General features: G+C 42.4%; 1 protein-coding gene across 1 annotated transcript in view; it reads left to right on the forward strand.

The window, feature by feature from the left end:
* Positions 1 to 14470, forward strand: part of SND1 (staphylococcal nuclease and tudor domain containing 1) — a gene marked incomplete at its 3' end in the record, with an annotated part of 461155 nt that overhangs the window by 162992 nt on the left and 283693 nt on the right. The window contains exon 11 of the mRNA XM_080701065.1: positions 11175 to 11264. Within this exon, the coding sequence (XP_080557191.1) occupies positions 11175 to 11264 (90 nt within the window). The remainder of the gene's footprint in view (positions 1 to 11174; positions 11265 to 14470) is intronic.

The raw sequence follows: 14470 nt of genomic DNA on the forward strand, positions 1-14470 counted from the left end.
CTGGGTACTTTATAAAAATCTTTCTTTCCACATAGATCATCCCTCATGAGGTCTGGCAGAGAAGATAAGACCTGTATAAAGTAATTAAATTGCAATAGTATAATGCAGAAAGTGATTAGCGTTGTAACTTTGCCTTATCTTTCCCTCTGTCTTTGACATTTTAGCTCTTGTTAGCATCCATGTTAGATGTTGTAAAACTTAGATAAGTAGCTCTGCTTTCTTGGTAACACTAAAAGTATAGATTTAGTTTTCTCATGGACTTTATATTTGCTGAAATGTTCCTTGACTGAGTTACTTTAATTTGGAATAATACATGTAGCCCTCTTAGAGTTTTGAAGGACTTTGAAGTAATTTCCCTTGTTTTTCACTGCAAAGTCAAATGTAATGCCAGATGATTTTTATTTTGGTTAGTCTTAATATTATGTATAACATTCTATATCTAGGATATGTATAAAAACTTGAGTAATTTTATAAGTATCCATCCAGGATGAATTGACACGGTTGGTTAAGAACCTGGGGCAGGTCCAGGTAGGAAGCTAGTAGCTTACCCTAGACTCGATGTTTAGAGCTGGGCTTCAATTCTGTAGATAAGTAACAAGCTGTCCACTTACTCTTGATTATCTGGTGCCAAGAAATATGTAAGTGATGTTTGATTTGAGGTACATGGCAGCTGTGTGTGTGTGTGTGTGTGTGTGTGTGTGTGTCTGTCTGTCTGTCTCTGTCTCTATCTACATGCCTATCTATCTTGTCTTTGTGTTACTGGGGATCAAACCCGAATCATTATACCTCTGAGTGGTACCCCAGCCTTATTTTAGTTTCATTTGGAAACAGTCTTTTAAGTTACAGGAGGCCTCCCTGAGTTGCTGAGGCTGGCCTGGAACCTGCCATCTTCCTGTCTCAGCCTCCCAAGAACTGGGATTGTGGCCTGTGCGACCACACCTTGCTCCTTTTCAGCGTTGACTTCTGAAGTGCTAACCTTGAGCTTTGTTCTCCTGAAGGATCCCATGGCCTTTCAGTCTTCTAATTGGAGACTTGCTTTTGGCATCCTAGCTCTTCTTCTTGGAAGGATGGATTAAACTTAGTTTCCATCTTAGAGCTGTTCATGGGCAAGAAAACCTTTTTGCCCAGGTACCTGTCAGAGCCACTGCCTGTGTGGTGAAGGGCAGATGGGGCGGGCCTTTGGGATGTTTTCATTTTCCTTGTGCTTCCTTGGGTCTGGGCGCTACTATCCTCCTGGCCACACAGCTTCCTGCTCTGAGCCTTGGTTTCCTTTGGCATTCAGGTCTGTGAAGAGTAGTGCTGTTCTTGTATTGCACTTTTTCTCCTCCCTCATTCTGCAGGCATATTTGTAGCTGAGTGAAGGGACCGCATATGGTTTGCTCCTTGGATAATGGTGTTGGACTCCTTAAGCCTTTAGCCATTTATTCTTAAAGCCTTGACAGGGTCTTGGGAGGGGGAGACCTGATACTTGGCTCCTCTTATTCCCTCCCCATTCCCCTCCTTCCCTATCTGTCCTCTTGCCTCCCAGCCTTACTGCATCTGAGCAATAAATAGCAAGCACTTCTGAAAAGGCTCTTAGTTGGCTTATGTAATTGAGTAGAAGATCAGTCTCCAGAGGGAGATTTTTTTTTTTCCTTATATGATAGCCTTGAAAATGGTACTTTAATTTTGGGATGTGGAAGTTTCTGTGGAATATAATCATATGCTGTGCACTGGAGATAACGGGTCAGTTCCTTCAAGGACAGGAGGCTGCCTAAATTTGCTTTCCTTCTCTCTCTCTTTTGATACTGTGAAACTCGCCTCTTGGCAGGTTGCCAGGAGACATTTGTAACTGGGCCTGTTTCTTGGAATTGCCACTTCCTCTTTTTTCCCTGTCGTCATGGCTAGCCCAGGTCCAGGCTGCTGGGTGTCTGTGTGGACTCAGGCTGGGAAGGCCTGAGGACCTGCCTATCCTGCTGTGTCCCACCCCGCGGCTCCTCTTGGCTTGCTCAATAAGTTCTCAGATTTCTCATCCAGTCTTCCAATAGAGCAGAGCAATATTTGAAAATTGAGTTTTGCCACCATTACTAGAGTGTTTTCAGTTATCCAATCTGTATAAAAGGTCAAGGAGCATTGACTTCCCCGGTCATTAACCTACTTACTTTTTATGAATTAATTAATTAATGGCACTGGGGATTGGACCCAGTGGTGTTCTACCTTTGAGCTACACCCCTACCCATCTTTATTTATTTTGAAACAGGGTTTCTCTAAGTTGCTGCATCTGGCCTGGAACCTCTCATCTACCTGTCTCATCCTCCCAAATACCGGGGTTACAAGCATACATCACCACACCTGGCCACTTGTTTTATTTTTATTGAACTATTTTGACACTAATCAGATGCCTCATTGTCACTTTCTGGCCTTTCAAAACTTTTGACCTCCTTTTTCTTTTATTGCTATTGACATAAGTGGGGCCAGATGCTCACAATGAACGTCTTTCACAAAGAATGGTCTGCAGACCAACTGCATCATAGTATCTGGGGTGGACCTTGCAGCCTGCCGGTTGATAAACTCCAAGGTGATTCTGACAGCCTCAAACCAGGTGTGACTGCCTTTTGGCAACAGCAAACTGAGAGAGTGCACTGTCTGGTCCCAGGCAGTGGGATTCTGGACAGCAGAATCTCTCCTTTAATAGTTACGGTGACATGAGGTAAATTACTTAAATGTTGAGCCTCACTTGCCTTGTGGTAAAGGAGGATCCTGATTTTTACCAGGTAGGAATGGTAGTAGCATTATGCTTTCATTATAGGATTGTCATCAAGGATATTATTATTATTGTTACACATTAGATTATTGCTTTGCTTACTCAGTAGTGTTAATGGAACCTTAGGAACCTTAACATGGGACCAGCAAGATTATTGAAATAAAGTTTTGGGGGAAAATATCAAGAAATTTGAAGGTCATATAAAAACAATGAACCATTTAAGGGAACTGGTTTTCTTACATAATCCTTCTATTCCTGTACCTATAAATTTTTTAATGTAGTTTTTATTTTTTGAAATTTGATTTTAATTTATTTTTGACATTTCTTCTTTGTTTTCTGGAATATCCATGAAATGTATTGCATTGTAAATTTAGAGATTACCCAGTTTGTGTCTTTCTAATAGACTCTTTGCTTTTAGAGTATTTTGAGTGGGGAGTATAAGGTAGAGCTACTTGGGAAATGAGGTTGCTTCTCCTTTGCAAAGTTCCTGAGGTGGTGTTTGGATGTGCGGGGTCTCCGCATGGTCCTTTAGTCAGGTATTTGTCCAGGGTGGTTATGAGTTTAAACCTCCCCCTGCTTCTGCTTTACAGCTTCAATTAGCAGACCAGCTTTTATAGAAATGTGCTACTGTATGCGTTAGTGACCAGGAAACAGTGGCCATCCCTGCGGATTCTGTCCCCTGACTGCCAAGGGAATTGAAAGGTCCTTGATTGTCAATATGCCCAGGGCATGTGATGCTCTTCCTATTTTAAATCTATAATTCAAATGGAAATTGCAGTCTTTGTTTATTAAAATGGCATGTGAGGCAGAGCTTCTGGGACTGGTCCATTATTTACTGTTTGAAATTTTATCCATTTAAGTCTGATCATGTCTGTTGTTCTTATTCTAATTCAACAGTCAGTTTTAAGATCATCATGGAGCATAGTTCTGCTTGGTACATTAATTAATATATTACAGTTTATCTCCTATTGCGAGTAAGAGTCAAACTTCTCGTTGACCCTGTTTATTTGATAGCACGTTTATGGTTAAAGTATTCCCTCTGTTTCAAGGAAAGATAACAGCGACGATTATCATTTTTCTTGAGGAAAGAATGGAATTTAATGCATATCTCCTTGTGAAAATAATGGCTACTTCTCCTGAAAAGAGAAGCGTGAGGCATTGCAGGGGTGGCAAGAGGTGATAGACTAGGTTTTGAGATTTGCTCTCCCCGAACATCTTTGGCTTAAAAAAGTTCTAAGTTATGGAATGAGAACATTTTAGTCTTTTTTTATACAGTACTGGGGATTGAGCCTGGGGCTTTCTACCTCTGAGCCCCCCCCCCCCAGATCTATATAATTTTTATTTTGAAACGAGGTCTTGTTAGTTTGCTGACAGTCTCATTAAGTTGCTGTGACTGGTCTTAAACCTGTGATTCTCCTGACTCGGCCTCCGAAGTGCTGGGATAGATTACAGGCATGCGCCACCATGCCTGACATTGCTTTTGTGATATTTAAGATTGAACTCAGGGGCATTTTACCTCTTTAGCAGTCCTTTTTAATTTTTGTTAATTTGAAACAGGGTCTCACTAAGTTGCTGAAGCTGGCCTCAAACCTGTGATCCTCTATTCTCAGCCTCCGGCATACTTGGGTTATAGAGGTCTACTACCACATTGGGGTTGATTCAGATCCTTTTCCTTTTTAATATTAAATGTGAGCCAGGCATGGTGGCTCATGCTTGTAATCACAGCATTTGGGAGGCTAAGACAGGAGGATCTCGGTTTGCAGACAGCCTCAGCTACTACTTAGGCCCTTTGCAACTCAGCGAGACCTGTTTCAAAATAAAGAATAGGGCAGGGGGTGTAGCTCGGAGATGGAATACCCCTGGGTTCCATTCCCAGTACCCCCCCCCAAAAAAAAATGCTACAGATAAAATTGAAAGACCCTGAGTCTACATCCTTAACCTGACCTCGCTAACCCTCTCCTTTATTTCTCTTTCTCTTCCCAGCCCCATCAGTAGCCATGACTTTGTTTTTATGTCTATGCATTGTTATGCATATGCTACTGATACAGCTCTAATTTTTGTAAATATTGTATCTGTTTTTTGTATTATATGGGGTTTTATTATATCATTCATTCTACAGCTTTTCTCTTGTCTGATGTTTTCAAGTGTTTCTTTGCTATGTTGGTCTAATTCAGTTTAACAGCTCTGTATTCTGTGGTGTGACTCTACAGCACATGGACATTTTCTCGAGCATGTGACAGTGTTTTAGGTGTGTAGTTAATTGTCAGTAGCGTTTCTTTTTTCCTTCCTTCCTTCCTTCCGCGGTACCTGGAATGGAATCCAAGGGCATTGTACCTCCCAGCTACACCCCCAACCCTATTTTCTAGTCTTTTTTTTTTTTTGAAATAGGGCCGCACTGAGTTGCTAAGGCCTCGCTAGGCAGCTGAGGCTGTCCGCGAACCTGGATCTTCTGGTCTCTGCCTACCATTATAAGCTGGGATTACAAGCGTGTGGCACCACGCCTGGTAGCATTTCTTAATTAGAGGGGTGCCTGTCCACAGAGTTAACCAAACACTGCCGTGCAGCACTGTGTCAAAGTACCAAAGCAGCTAGAACATTCTCTAGTAAAGAATATTCTTCAGTCCTCCACATTCTTTCCTGTAACATTTTTGCCAATATAATAGATGTATTGTGGCACCTCAATTTATATTTCTCTGATTATTACTGAAATTAAGCCTTTTTCCTAACACTTAATTCTGGCTAGAGGTCTTTTGTGAAGTACCCCTTGCCCATTCTTAACGGATCTTCCTTTTTTTTTTTGGTTATTAATTAGTCTGAGAGTGAGGGAAGTCCTGAGAGGGGACTCCCCCAGCTTCCGTGCCCCCATCTGTCTGATGCAGCTCGCTTGCTGTGTGGCTGCGTTGTCAAGTGCCCTGTGCACAGCCGTTCCCTCCACCGCGGTTTGAGGGCGTAGCTGGAGTAGCTGTCGCTTTTTGCTTCCCCATCACCTAAGTGCTCACCACTGGACTGTTGCCTGTCATTACTCCCATCTGAAGTAAAGAACAAGAACCTCTCCACTCTGCTCTTCCTCTGCCAGCGACCACCCCATTTCTTTGTATACTCCTTTTTGGCACAACTCTTTTAAAAGTCACACATAATTTTTCTCTTCCTCTTCTGTTGTGTACCCATTCCTAGTTTCAACCTGGCTTTTAGCCCTCCTGCTCCACTGCCAGAGCCAGCCGGCAAAAGTATGGGTTCCGAAGAGAGGTGTGAGGATGAAGAATTCAACTCTTAAGAATTTGATTACAAGAATTTTTTAATTCTAACGTGGGGGGGGGCAGCCATCTCTACTGGCCGACCCCTGCTCCTGGGTCAATATCTCTACTGGTCGACGACTACTCCTGGGTCAATATTCTCTATTGGGCCGACTATGGGTTTATTTCTCTAGAGGTATTTATAGAGTTTCAGGTCAGTTAACATCCCTGTGCTATCGCTACCGGAATACAATAGAGACTAATGCACATACGTTACAGGTAGGTTAATCAGTACCCTCGTGCCATCACCACCTGATCTTCTCTTAGACCTTTTACTTTTAACTTTCCATGACCCTGAACCTTGTTGACTCTGGCGAAGGACAGTCAGCTAAATCAGAAATATTCTTTTAGGGGAAAACCTTAATGGCTCCCCACACTCCACCACAACTCTTCTTGTGTAGTTACCAGTGATGCACTCGAGGGTGGATCCACTGCAGGACTTGTGGGCCCCATTTCAGTTGCCTGGCTTTGCAGCACTTGACACCTCCCTCCACCATTGCTTTTCTTGGCTGCCAGCACTCTGGGAGTTTCCTTTTGCCCTGCTCACTGGCTGCTCCTTCTCCATCCTCTTTTGCAAATTCATTACCGCTTAATGTTAGAATACCTGAGGACTCTGTTATCCTCCTCAGTCTCTTGGCTCTTGATGCTATCTGCACGCTACCCAGCTTCTAGGTGTGCACCCCAGTTCAGATCTTTCTTCCAAATTCCACGTTGCCCATTCAGCATCTCCATTTGGAGAGCTAACAATGTAAGTCTGGCATGTACACAACTGGGCTCCTAATCATACCCTCACCTCCAGAACTATTCTACTTATGGCCTTTCCTGTCTAACTTGGTGTATTTATATGTATTTATGTATTTTACATTACTGGGGATGGAACCCAGGGGCATTCTATCTTTGAGCTACACCCCCTGCCCACTTTTTTTATTCTTTATTTTGAAACAGAGTCTTACTTAGTTGCAGAGAGCCCTGTCTAATTTGATGACCCCACCCATACATTGCCCAGATTTTGAAACAAAACAGAGCTTGGGGTCACCTTCGATGCCTCCCTTTCATTCCTCCCTCATTTCCTACCTCTAGTACCACCATAACCAGCTCATTGTTTCTCGTGCTTCACTCTTTCCTTGTTGCCTTGTTTCACAAAGCCCTTGAGGGATTCTTTCCAATGTTAAATCAGATTCATATCTTTATCTCCTTCTCTCTCCTTTCCTGCACTCTGCTCTAGCCACCTGGTATTTTTGCCGTCTCTTATAAATTTTTATTTAAATTTTTTTATTGGTGCATTGTAGTCATACATCTCAATGGGGTACAAAATGGTAGAGTCATACACGCGCACACCACTCATTTAGCCCTTCCCCGATTCCCACCCCACTCCTCCTCCTTATGTGTGGCTCAGTGATTGATGTCACTGTCTTGCTGTCTCTTGAACCCACCACACGTGCTCCTGATTTGCACTGGCTGTTGTCATTGCTCTTCTTCAGATGATGGACATCCCACACCTCCTCTGAGACTTTGAGAACATGTAATTTTCAACTGGAGGCCCGCCCCATCACAGTATACCTGAGCCCCCCACCCCCGCAGATTCCTCTCATCCCGATCTACTTTTTCTTTCTCCACATCACTTTTTACCTAATAGCAGTCTCTGCTTTCACCCTTCACTTTGATCAGAGTGTCTTGTCTTTGGAATAGAGAACTTTTTTAATCTTACTGGAGCCATTGTATGCAGATCTTGTTCCCCCTCTTCATAATATGCCTTTGTTCAGCCTTTAAGAAGTCAGGCACTATCTCAAGGCCATTATATTTCATGGCTACAGTGTTTAAGGATAGGCTGGATAAAATTAGGCCTGAAGGGGTTGAGAGCAAGGACTGGATTGGAGGTCTCTTTCATGCCCTCGAAATGAGCATTGACCAGACTCCTCCATTTTGGCAGTCTGCCACTACCCTCCTGTACCAGTGCCAGATGTGTGTGTCTTCAGATGCTGAGATTGGGTGTTGGGACTCGCTCCCAGGAAGAGGGGCAGGTGACTAAAGTCATCTCTTCCGTCCCTGCCGTGAGTCACTGCAGGGCCTACATGCAGTGTCACTTCTCAGGAGGAACAGCCATTACAGCACATATTGGTTTGGGTATTATCCACCCACCAGATAAAGCAAGCATTCTTTTCTATTTTTATTTTGAAAAAAATATTTCCATGTAAATTAGAATCTAAACTAGACAGTCCCTTTTAGCAGGCGAGATTCAGCTAAAATCCTGTTTTCTCAGAATATATTCCATACCTCAATAGCCTCTTAGAGCTTTCAAAGGCTTTTATGTACCTGGTAATTTGGAGGAATTGCTTTTATTTTGTGGTTTCTGAGGGACTTCTAATATCTCTCTGGTAAGATGTTTGCAGATGTCAATAGCTTCTAGCTCTGAAGGGTTAGAGTAACAGGAATATTCTGTTTTCGCCTGTGGTATCTTGCTGTCCGCTGGTGCTCTTTTTTCTTTCCTAGCTTCATGAGAGACATATAATCAGACTCTGAAGTTGCCCTGTTTTTTTTTATTAGGGTGTTTGTTGGTATACTGCTTATTTCTGTCATTCTCTGGAGGGGAATTTGGCTTGGCCCAGTCCTGCAGAGTGTGTTCCAAACAGGATTTTACAGTAGACAGCCACTTTCACACAGTAGGTGGATGCCATCCCATGATCTTCGTGTGTGTGTGTGTGTGTGTGTGTGTGTGTGTGTGTGTGTGAGAGAGAGAGAGAGAGAGAGAGAGAGAGAGAGAGAGAGAGAGTTCGCATCTTCTTTTGAATTGTGGTAACTGTGCCGCTTGCCTTCATTCCTAGTTTTGGAGTTCAAGTCAACTGATACTCATTTCAAAATATGTAGGGGAAGGTGAAGAAGTTCCAGTTCTGTGGTAAATAAGGCTATGTATGGTGAATGTTGTTATTTTGTTCAATTCATTTTTAATTTCTTCACTACGGCTTTTGTAATCACATGGTTATTCTCTATAGCTAGATTTTGCTCTCACACAGTGAACACGAATACATTGGTACTTCATTCCTGAGGGCCGATTCTGATAACCATTGATTTTTGTGTTTATTAAAAATTCTGTTCCTTTCTTGGACTTAACATTCTGTTCCATGGAGTGCCGTCCATTCCTCTCTTGAGGGCTTACATGTTACACTCATGATCCTGTGTAAGTTCTAATTTGTGCCCCGTTATTTTCACTTGGCTTCCAGGACATTTATGAAAGTCTCACATGTAGTGCCACACTCGCTTATTAGGCAGTAATCCTGACACCCTGGGAGCTTGATGAGAGCTTAGGTACCTAGTTCTTTCTGTTCACATGTTGATTCCACACAGTATCTGAGATGAGGAAGTGGGGTCACTTCCTAGGAGAGCACTGGGAAAACAGTCATGGCCTTTTAAATTTTTTTTCACAGAGGAAGTTGATGACAGGTGGATGATAAATGTGAAGCTCAAATTTCCTTGTAATCTGAAGAATTTGCATTCTCCTAAGAGATTTTCTTGGTCATATCAATGATTTGAAATGTTTTATGATGAGCTTGAGACATTGAGGCTTAGTTAGCATCTGGGAGGAAACATCTATTTTGATTCCCTTTCCTCAATATTGACATTTGAATGAGTTTAAAATGGGAATTAAAGTGATGAAGGATCTTTATTTGAGAGTAGTTGGCTATTTAAGAAAATAAAATAACTTAGGAATATTTTGAGTAAAGCATAGATTGTATAGAGGCATCTTGTTTTGTCAGGTGCATAATAAATGGCAAAGGCTCAGGCGGGTCAGCTAATCATAGAGGACAGAGTCAGTGATGGACAGCTAACATAGCAAATAGTCCTTGGTGTTCCTGTTTTTTTTTTTTTTTTTCCCCTGAAGTTTTTCAAATATTATCTGGTCCTGGAGATCCCCATATCTGCACATGCAGACCTATTCTCCTAGCCTGTCTGATTGCCACATATCATTCTACATGTTTCATTTGTAGCTGCACAAACCAAGTATAGGTATTGCACATGTACTATGAGGGAGGTACTGTACTTGGTTCTGGATGTTAAAGAAAAACGGAAATAGAAGGGGTCTCTGTTTTCTTGGAACTGAGAGGCCAGTGTATGAGAGAGACATGACAATGACCGTACCAACCTGTCTAGCTGAGAGTTCTTATTTCCTAAACACATCCTCTTTGCCTCCATACCCCCACCAACAGGACTTCTGCCTCTCACCATGACTCAGTATTGGATTTCTACTCTTTCATCCCCTTTATCCACTCTGTTGTCAGTTCCTGTTAATTCAGTTCTGAAAATGGTTCTCATATCTCTTGGGCTCCTATCCATTCCTGCCTCTGTCACCTTCATCTAGACCCTCTCTCATCCTCTCGAGATGACATTGCTTGGAGAACTCACATCCTTTGGGGCCGTCAAATAATGCTGTAAGCACGAGAGTGCTTTCCTGTGGGCATGTGTGTGTGCTGAAGTATTCTTCATTTCTGCTTCTCTCCTTGTTCCTGTCTTCCAACTCTAATTTTCATCCTATTTTTTCCTCACATTAAGTCCCACTTTGTCAACGAACTATTTCCCTTTTACACCTTTATTCCACCTCCCTGAACTCTTACAGTATTTAGTTCCTAGTCCATATCTCATAATTTAACACTTAATCAAAACTTTTATCTATAGGACTCTTCTATTTCTATGCTATGTTTCAAGATTTTTGAGTCCAGTATACCCACATGTATTTATAGAAGGCTTTGTGTGGAGCTAATAGTTGATAGGTGCTCAGGAAAGGTTTTGGGGGGTAATAGATTTATAATGAATATATGAATATGTAAAGGGTCCTACTATATACTGAACTTCTGTTTTATACTTTCTGTGTAGCTATTTCCTTGTTGATGAACATTTGTTTCCAGCTTGGGTAATTAACAGTATTCCACTGATTACTTTGAATCTGTCATGTGAAAAAGATAATTTTGCTCCCAATAAAGCCTTTTAACCAATTACCTATTACTCACTTGTCAGGTGCCTAGCACTTGTTTAATGTTTGTGGCACTAGGAGATACAGTTCCACGTCCATTCCCGTGTATTGTCCTCTTGGCTGTGTTCATTTGGCTTTTTATCATTCCTGATGTTGTATTTTATTTTGCTTTCAGGATAAGAACAAGAAACTACGCCCCCTGTATGACATTCCTTACATGTTTGAGGCCCGGGAATTTCTTCGAAAAAAGCTCATTGGGAAGAAGGTAAGGATGACTGAAACATATTTGCAAGTGTTTGGACTTCATCTAATCCTTCCGAGGCGATTACTTGAAGCTGGGCCCTTCCCAGGCCCCTTATCTTCCCAGCAGACAATATTCCTCCACCAAGTCAGGTGGAAAGACTTTGATACGGAGTGAGGCGTGTCTGTGTGTCAGGAAGTGGTCCCTCTGGGGAGAGGTTTAAAATTGGGGCCCTGACCACAGTTTGATTGCCAATGCCCTCAATGGCAGGTTCCAGGCTCCATTCCAGTTTCAATAATTGCATATTGCCCTGAACTCCATTCACTTGGCTCTCTTGTTCTCTCCAGCCACCTCCATTAAAAGCCTTGGGCTGTGGGATTCACTGGTGAGGGAAGGTTGCTGCTATTTAGTGTTTCCCCTGCTTCTGAGCACTGCGTTGGCTATAGTAGAGGGGAAGCCTGGCTGTTCCGGAGTGGGAGTGTGCTCAGTGAAGTGTATGGCATGTTCGCTCCCTCTCCTTCTCTGGTTGTAAGATTCCCTCTGGCCTCTACTGTAAGTGCCATGCAGTGCTTTGGTGGCTTCCTGGTTTCTGTACAGATTTTTATGTAGGGCATTGACTTTGTAGGGAAGGCAGCAACTTAGAGTGCAACTCCTTTTGTTCTTAGTTATAGCACAATATGCTTCGTGTTATGAATAAGCTTTTTAGCACCCCTTTATTATTATTTTTTTTATGCCATCCCCACTCCAAACGTCCTGGGCAGTTCTCTGTGTCCCAGAAGAACAAAGAAAATAAATGGGATGGCTCCTTTGATAGTGAGGAAATCTGTTCAGAGAGGCACTGTGATTTGTGTTTTCCTCACTTTGCTTCAGTTGGGATTCTAGAAAAAATACCATACTTGGGGTCGATATTTATTGTATCTTCAGAAAGTTAAGGCCAATCAATTTTTTTGTCTGGCCTTAAAACATTAAAGCCATATTAGTATTCCTTACCTAAACTATTGATATTGTGACAGGTTTGATAAAGCTTTGGCTTTTGAACTAATGCCCAACGAGTGTACCATAAATATAAATATAACTAGTTTTATCATATAACATTGTCAGTAGAATGATAAATTATAGCAAGAGGTTTTGAAGTTGGGTAGAAGATGAAATTGCTAATTTTCAGGTAGAAAAACTAAACTGGATTCCCTAAAATGAGTATTAAATCTCCTCTTGTTCCTTCAGAGAACAGGCTCATTTGTCATCGTATAAAACTTGACAGAATGTTGTATTCATTCATGAAGTGCAGTGCGAATGATGGCTTTAAGTCGCTTCCAATTTCAAGATCTCCTGTTATCTGATGTAATGTCTAACATCTCTATTGCACCCAGTTGATACCATATCAGTCACCTACTGGCTCATAGACAGTTGCATATAGACAAGCCACGGAATTCCCTCACCAGTGCAGATAGATATCTTAGGAAACCTACCCAGAGTCACACGGAAGGGAGTGGGAGTGCATATTTGATTCATATGTAGCCACCCGAGTGCATGTATCATGGCACTGCCTGGTTCCTGTGAGCAGTGTCCTACCTGATTCTCCTTTATTTCTGGGAACCTGTTCGCAGTCTCTGCTGAATGATCCTGGAAGCTTAGCCCATGACTCTGCTCTCAAGGACAGCGTGCCAGGCCATTGTAAAGCCCTCCATCGCAGAATAAAAGGCTGACCTCAAGTGTCAAATCTGATGTCAATTCTTAAGCAATTAGGTTCCTTCTTAGTGGGAGAAGCCTTGTTTACTGGTGCTTGTGCAACAGAGTTGATTGGATTCTATTTGTGCTGAGCCCGAGTTTTGTCCCCCACAGTGACATTGTATAAATGATGAATACTGTATCCCCGCATAGGGAGTTGGATTCAGCTCAGCTCTGCTGGGCTGGAACATTCCTGATGCAAACTGCTTTTCCTGACTCACCACCTGAAACCACTTGCCTGTCTTCTGGGCCCATCAGTTGCGACAGTGAACACTCATGTGCTCTGGCTTCTGGGAGCAGCCAGGGCAGTTGCTGCCGCAGAGGGGTGGCTAGCACATCATTGCACATTTCTGCCAATTCCCTTCAGACCTCTGCAGCTGTTCAGCGTGGCACATGGTGATTAAGAGTCACCGTGAGGGAGCCTGTGTGCCTATGTGCACAGACGCTGATTAGGGCAGCCTGTCACAGCTTAGGGAAGACATGGAGGTAAAATCATCTTGTCTGCCTAGTCCTTCCCAAAGAGTCCAGACTGACGTTTCTGAGCGATGCAGAGAATACAGAGAAATGAGAGACGGTACATTCTTAAGGTGTTTTGTTGGCTTTGATGGTCTCCATCTCAGTCTTGGAAATTTACATTGATTTACCACCTAGATTTATTTCAGGATATGTTTGACTATGCTCCACAATTAAAGGAAAGCATATCGCTTGGAGCCTCCATTTTATCTTTGTGAACTGGGAATATTATTTGTCTTCCCCCTCTCTTAGAGTTCTGTTAGGAATCCAGGAAGATAGTCGTCTTGCATATTTGTCTAGATGCCAGGAAGAATGCAGCTTGATGTTGCTTAATAATAGAATTTTTGTATGGAATCTAGCATACCTTACTTTTTCGCACTTATTCCCGGCTCTTCGGTTAAGAGAAATGAATCTGTGTACAACTGGCACCATGACCGCAGTGTTTTCCTGTGGATTTTATTGTTGTCTCTGTTGACTTTCCTGCTGTTTTCTACCTGTTGCACGGATTTGGGTGGTAACTGGTTGGCTGCAGCATCAGGGCTTGAGCTCCCCAAATTAATAGGTGCTGGTCTCAAGGGTGGGTGTGCTTTGGAATTGAGGGAGTGGTGGAGTATATGAGCATCCTCTCCCTCCCCTCCCCTGTTTACCATCTGGCTTCCTTTTACTAAAATCTCTTGACTCAATATCCATGGCAAATACTGTTCCTTTAATTTCTTGAGGAAATGGGATCGGAGATGACTTCAACATATCTTTTTTATATATGCTTTTAGTGGTGCAGTGTAATTATACATCATAGAGAGATTCAAAGTGATACATACATGCAGACATTACTTGGTGTATTTTCCTCTAAATGTCACCCCCGCACCCCTCCCTCCCTCCCTCCCACTCTCCCCATGCATGTTAGTTAAGATTGGTAGTGCAACCTTTTTGTGTGACAATATAGCTTTAAAATTTCCAGACTTTTCTTGGAATTTTTCCAGAATATTCTT

Source organism: Muscardinus avellanarius (genome assembly GCF_963383645.1).
Source record: "Muscardinus avellanarius genome assembly, chromosome: 9".
NCBI lineage: Eukaryota > Metazoa > Chordata > Mammalia > Rodentia > Gliridae > Muscardinus > Muscardinus avellanarius.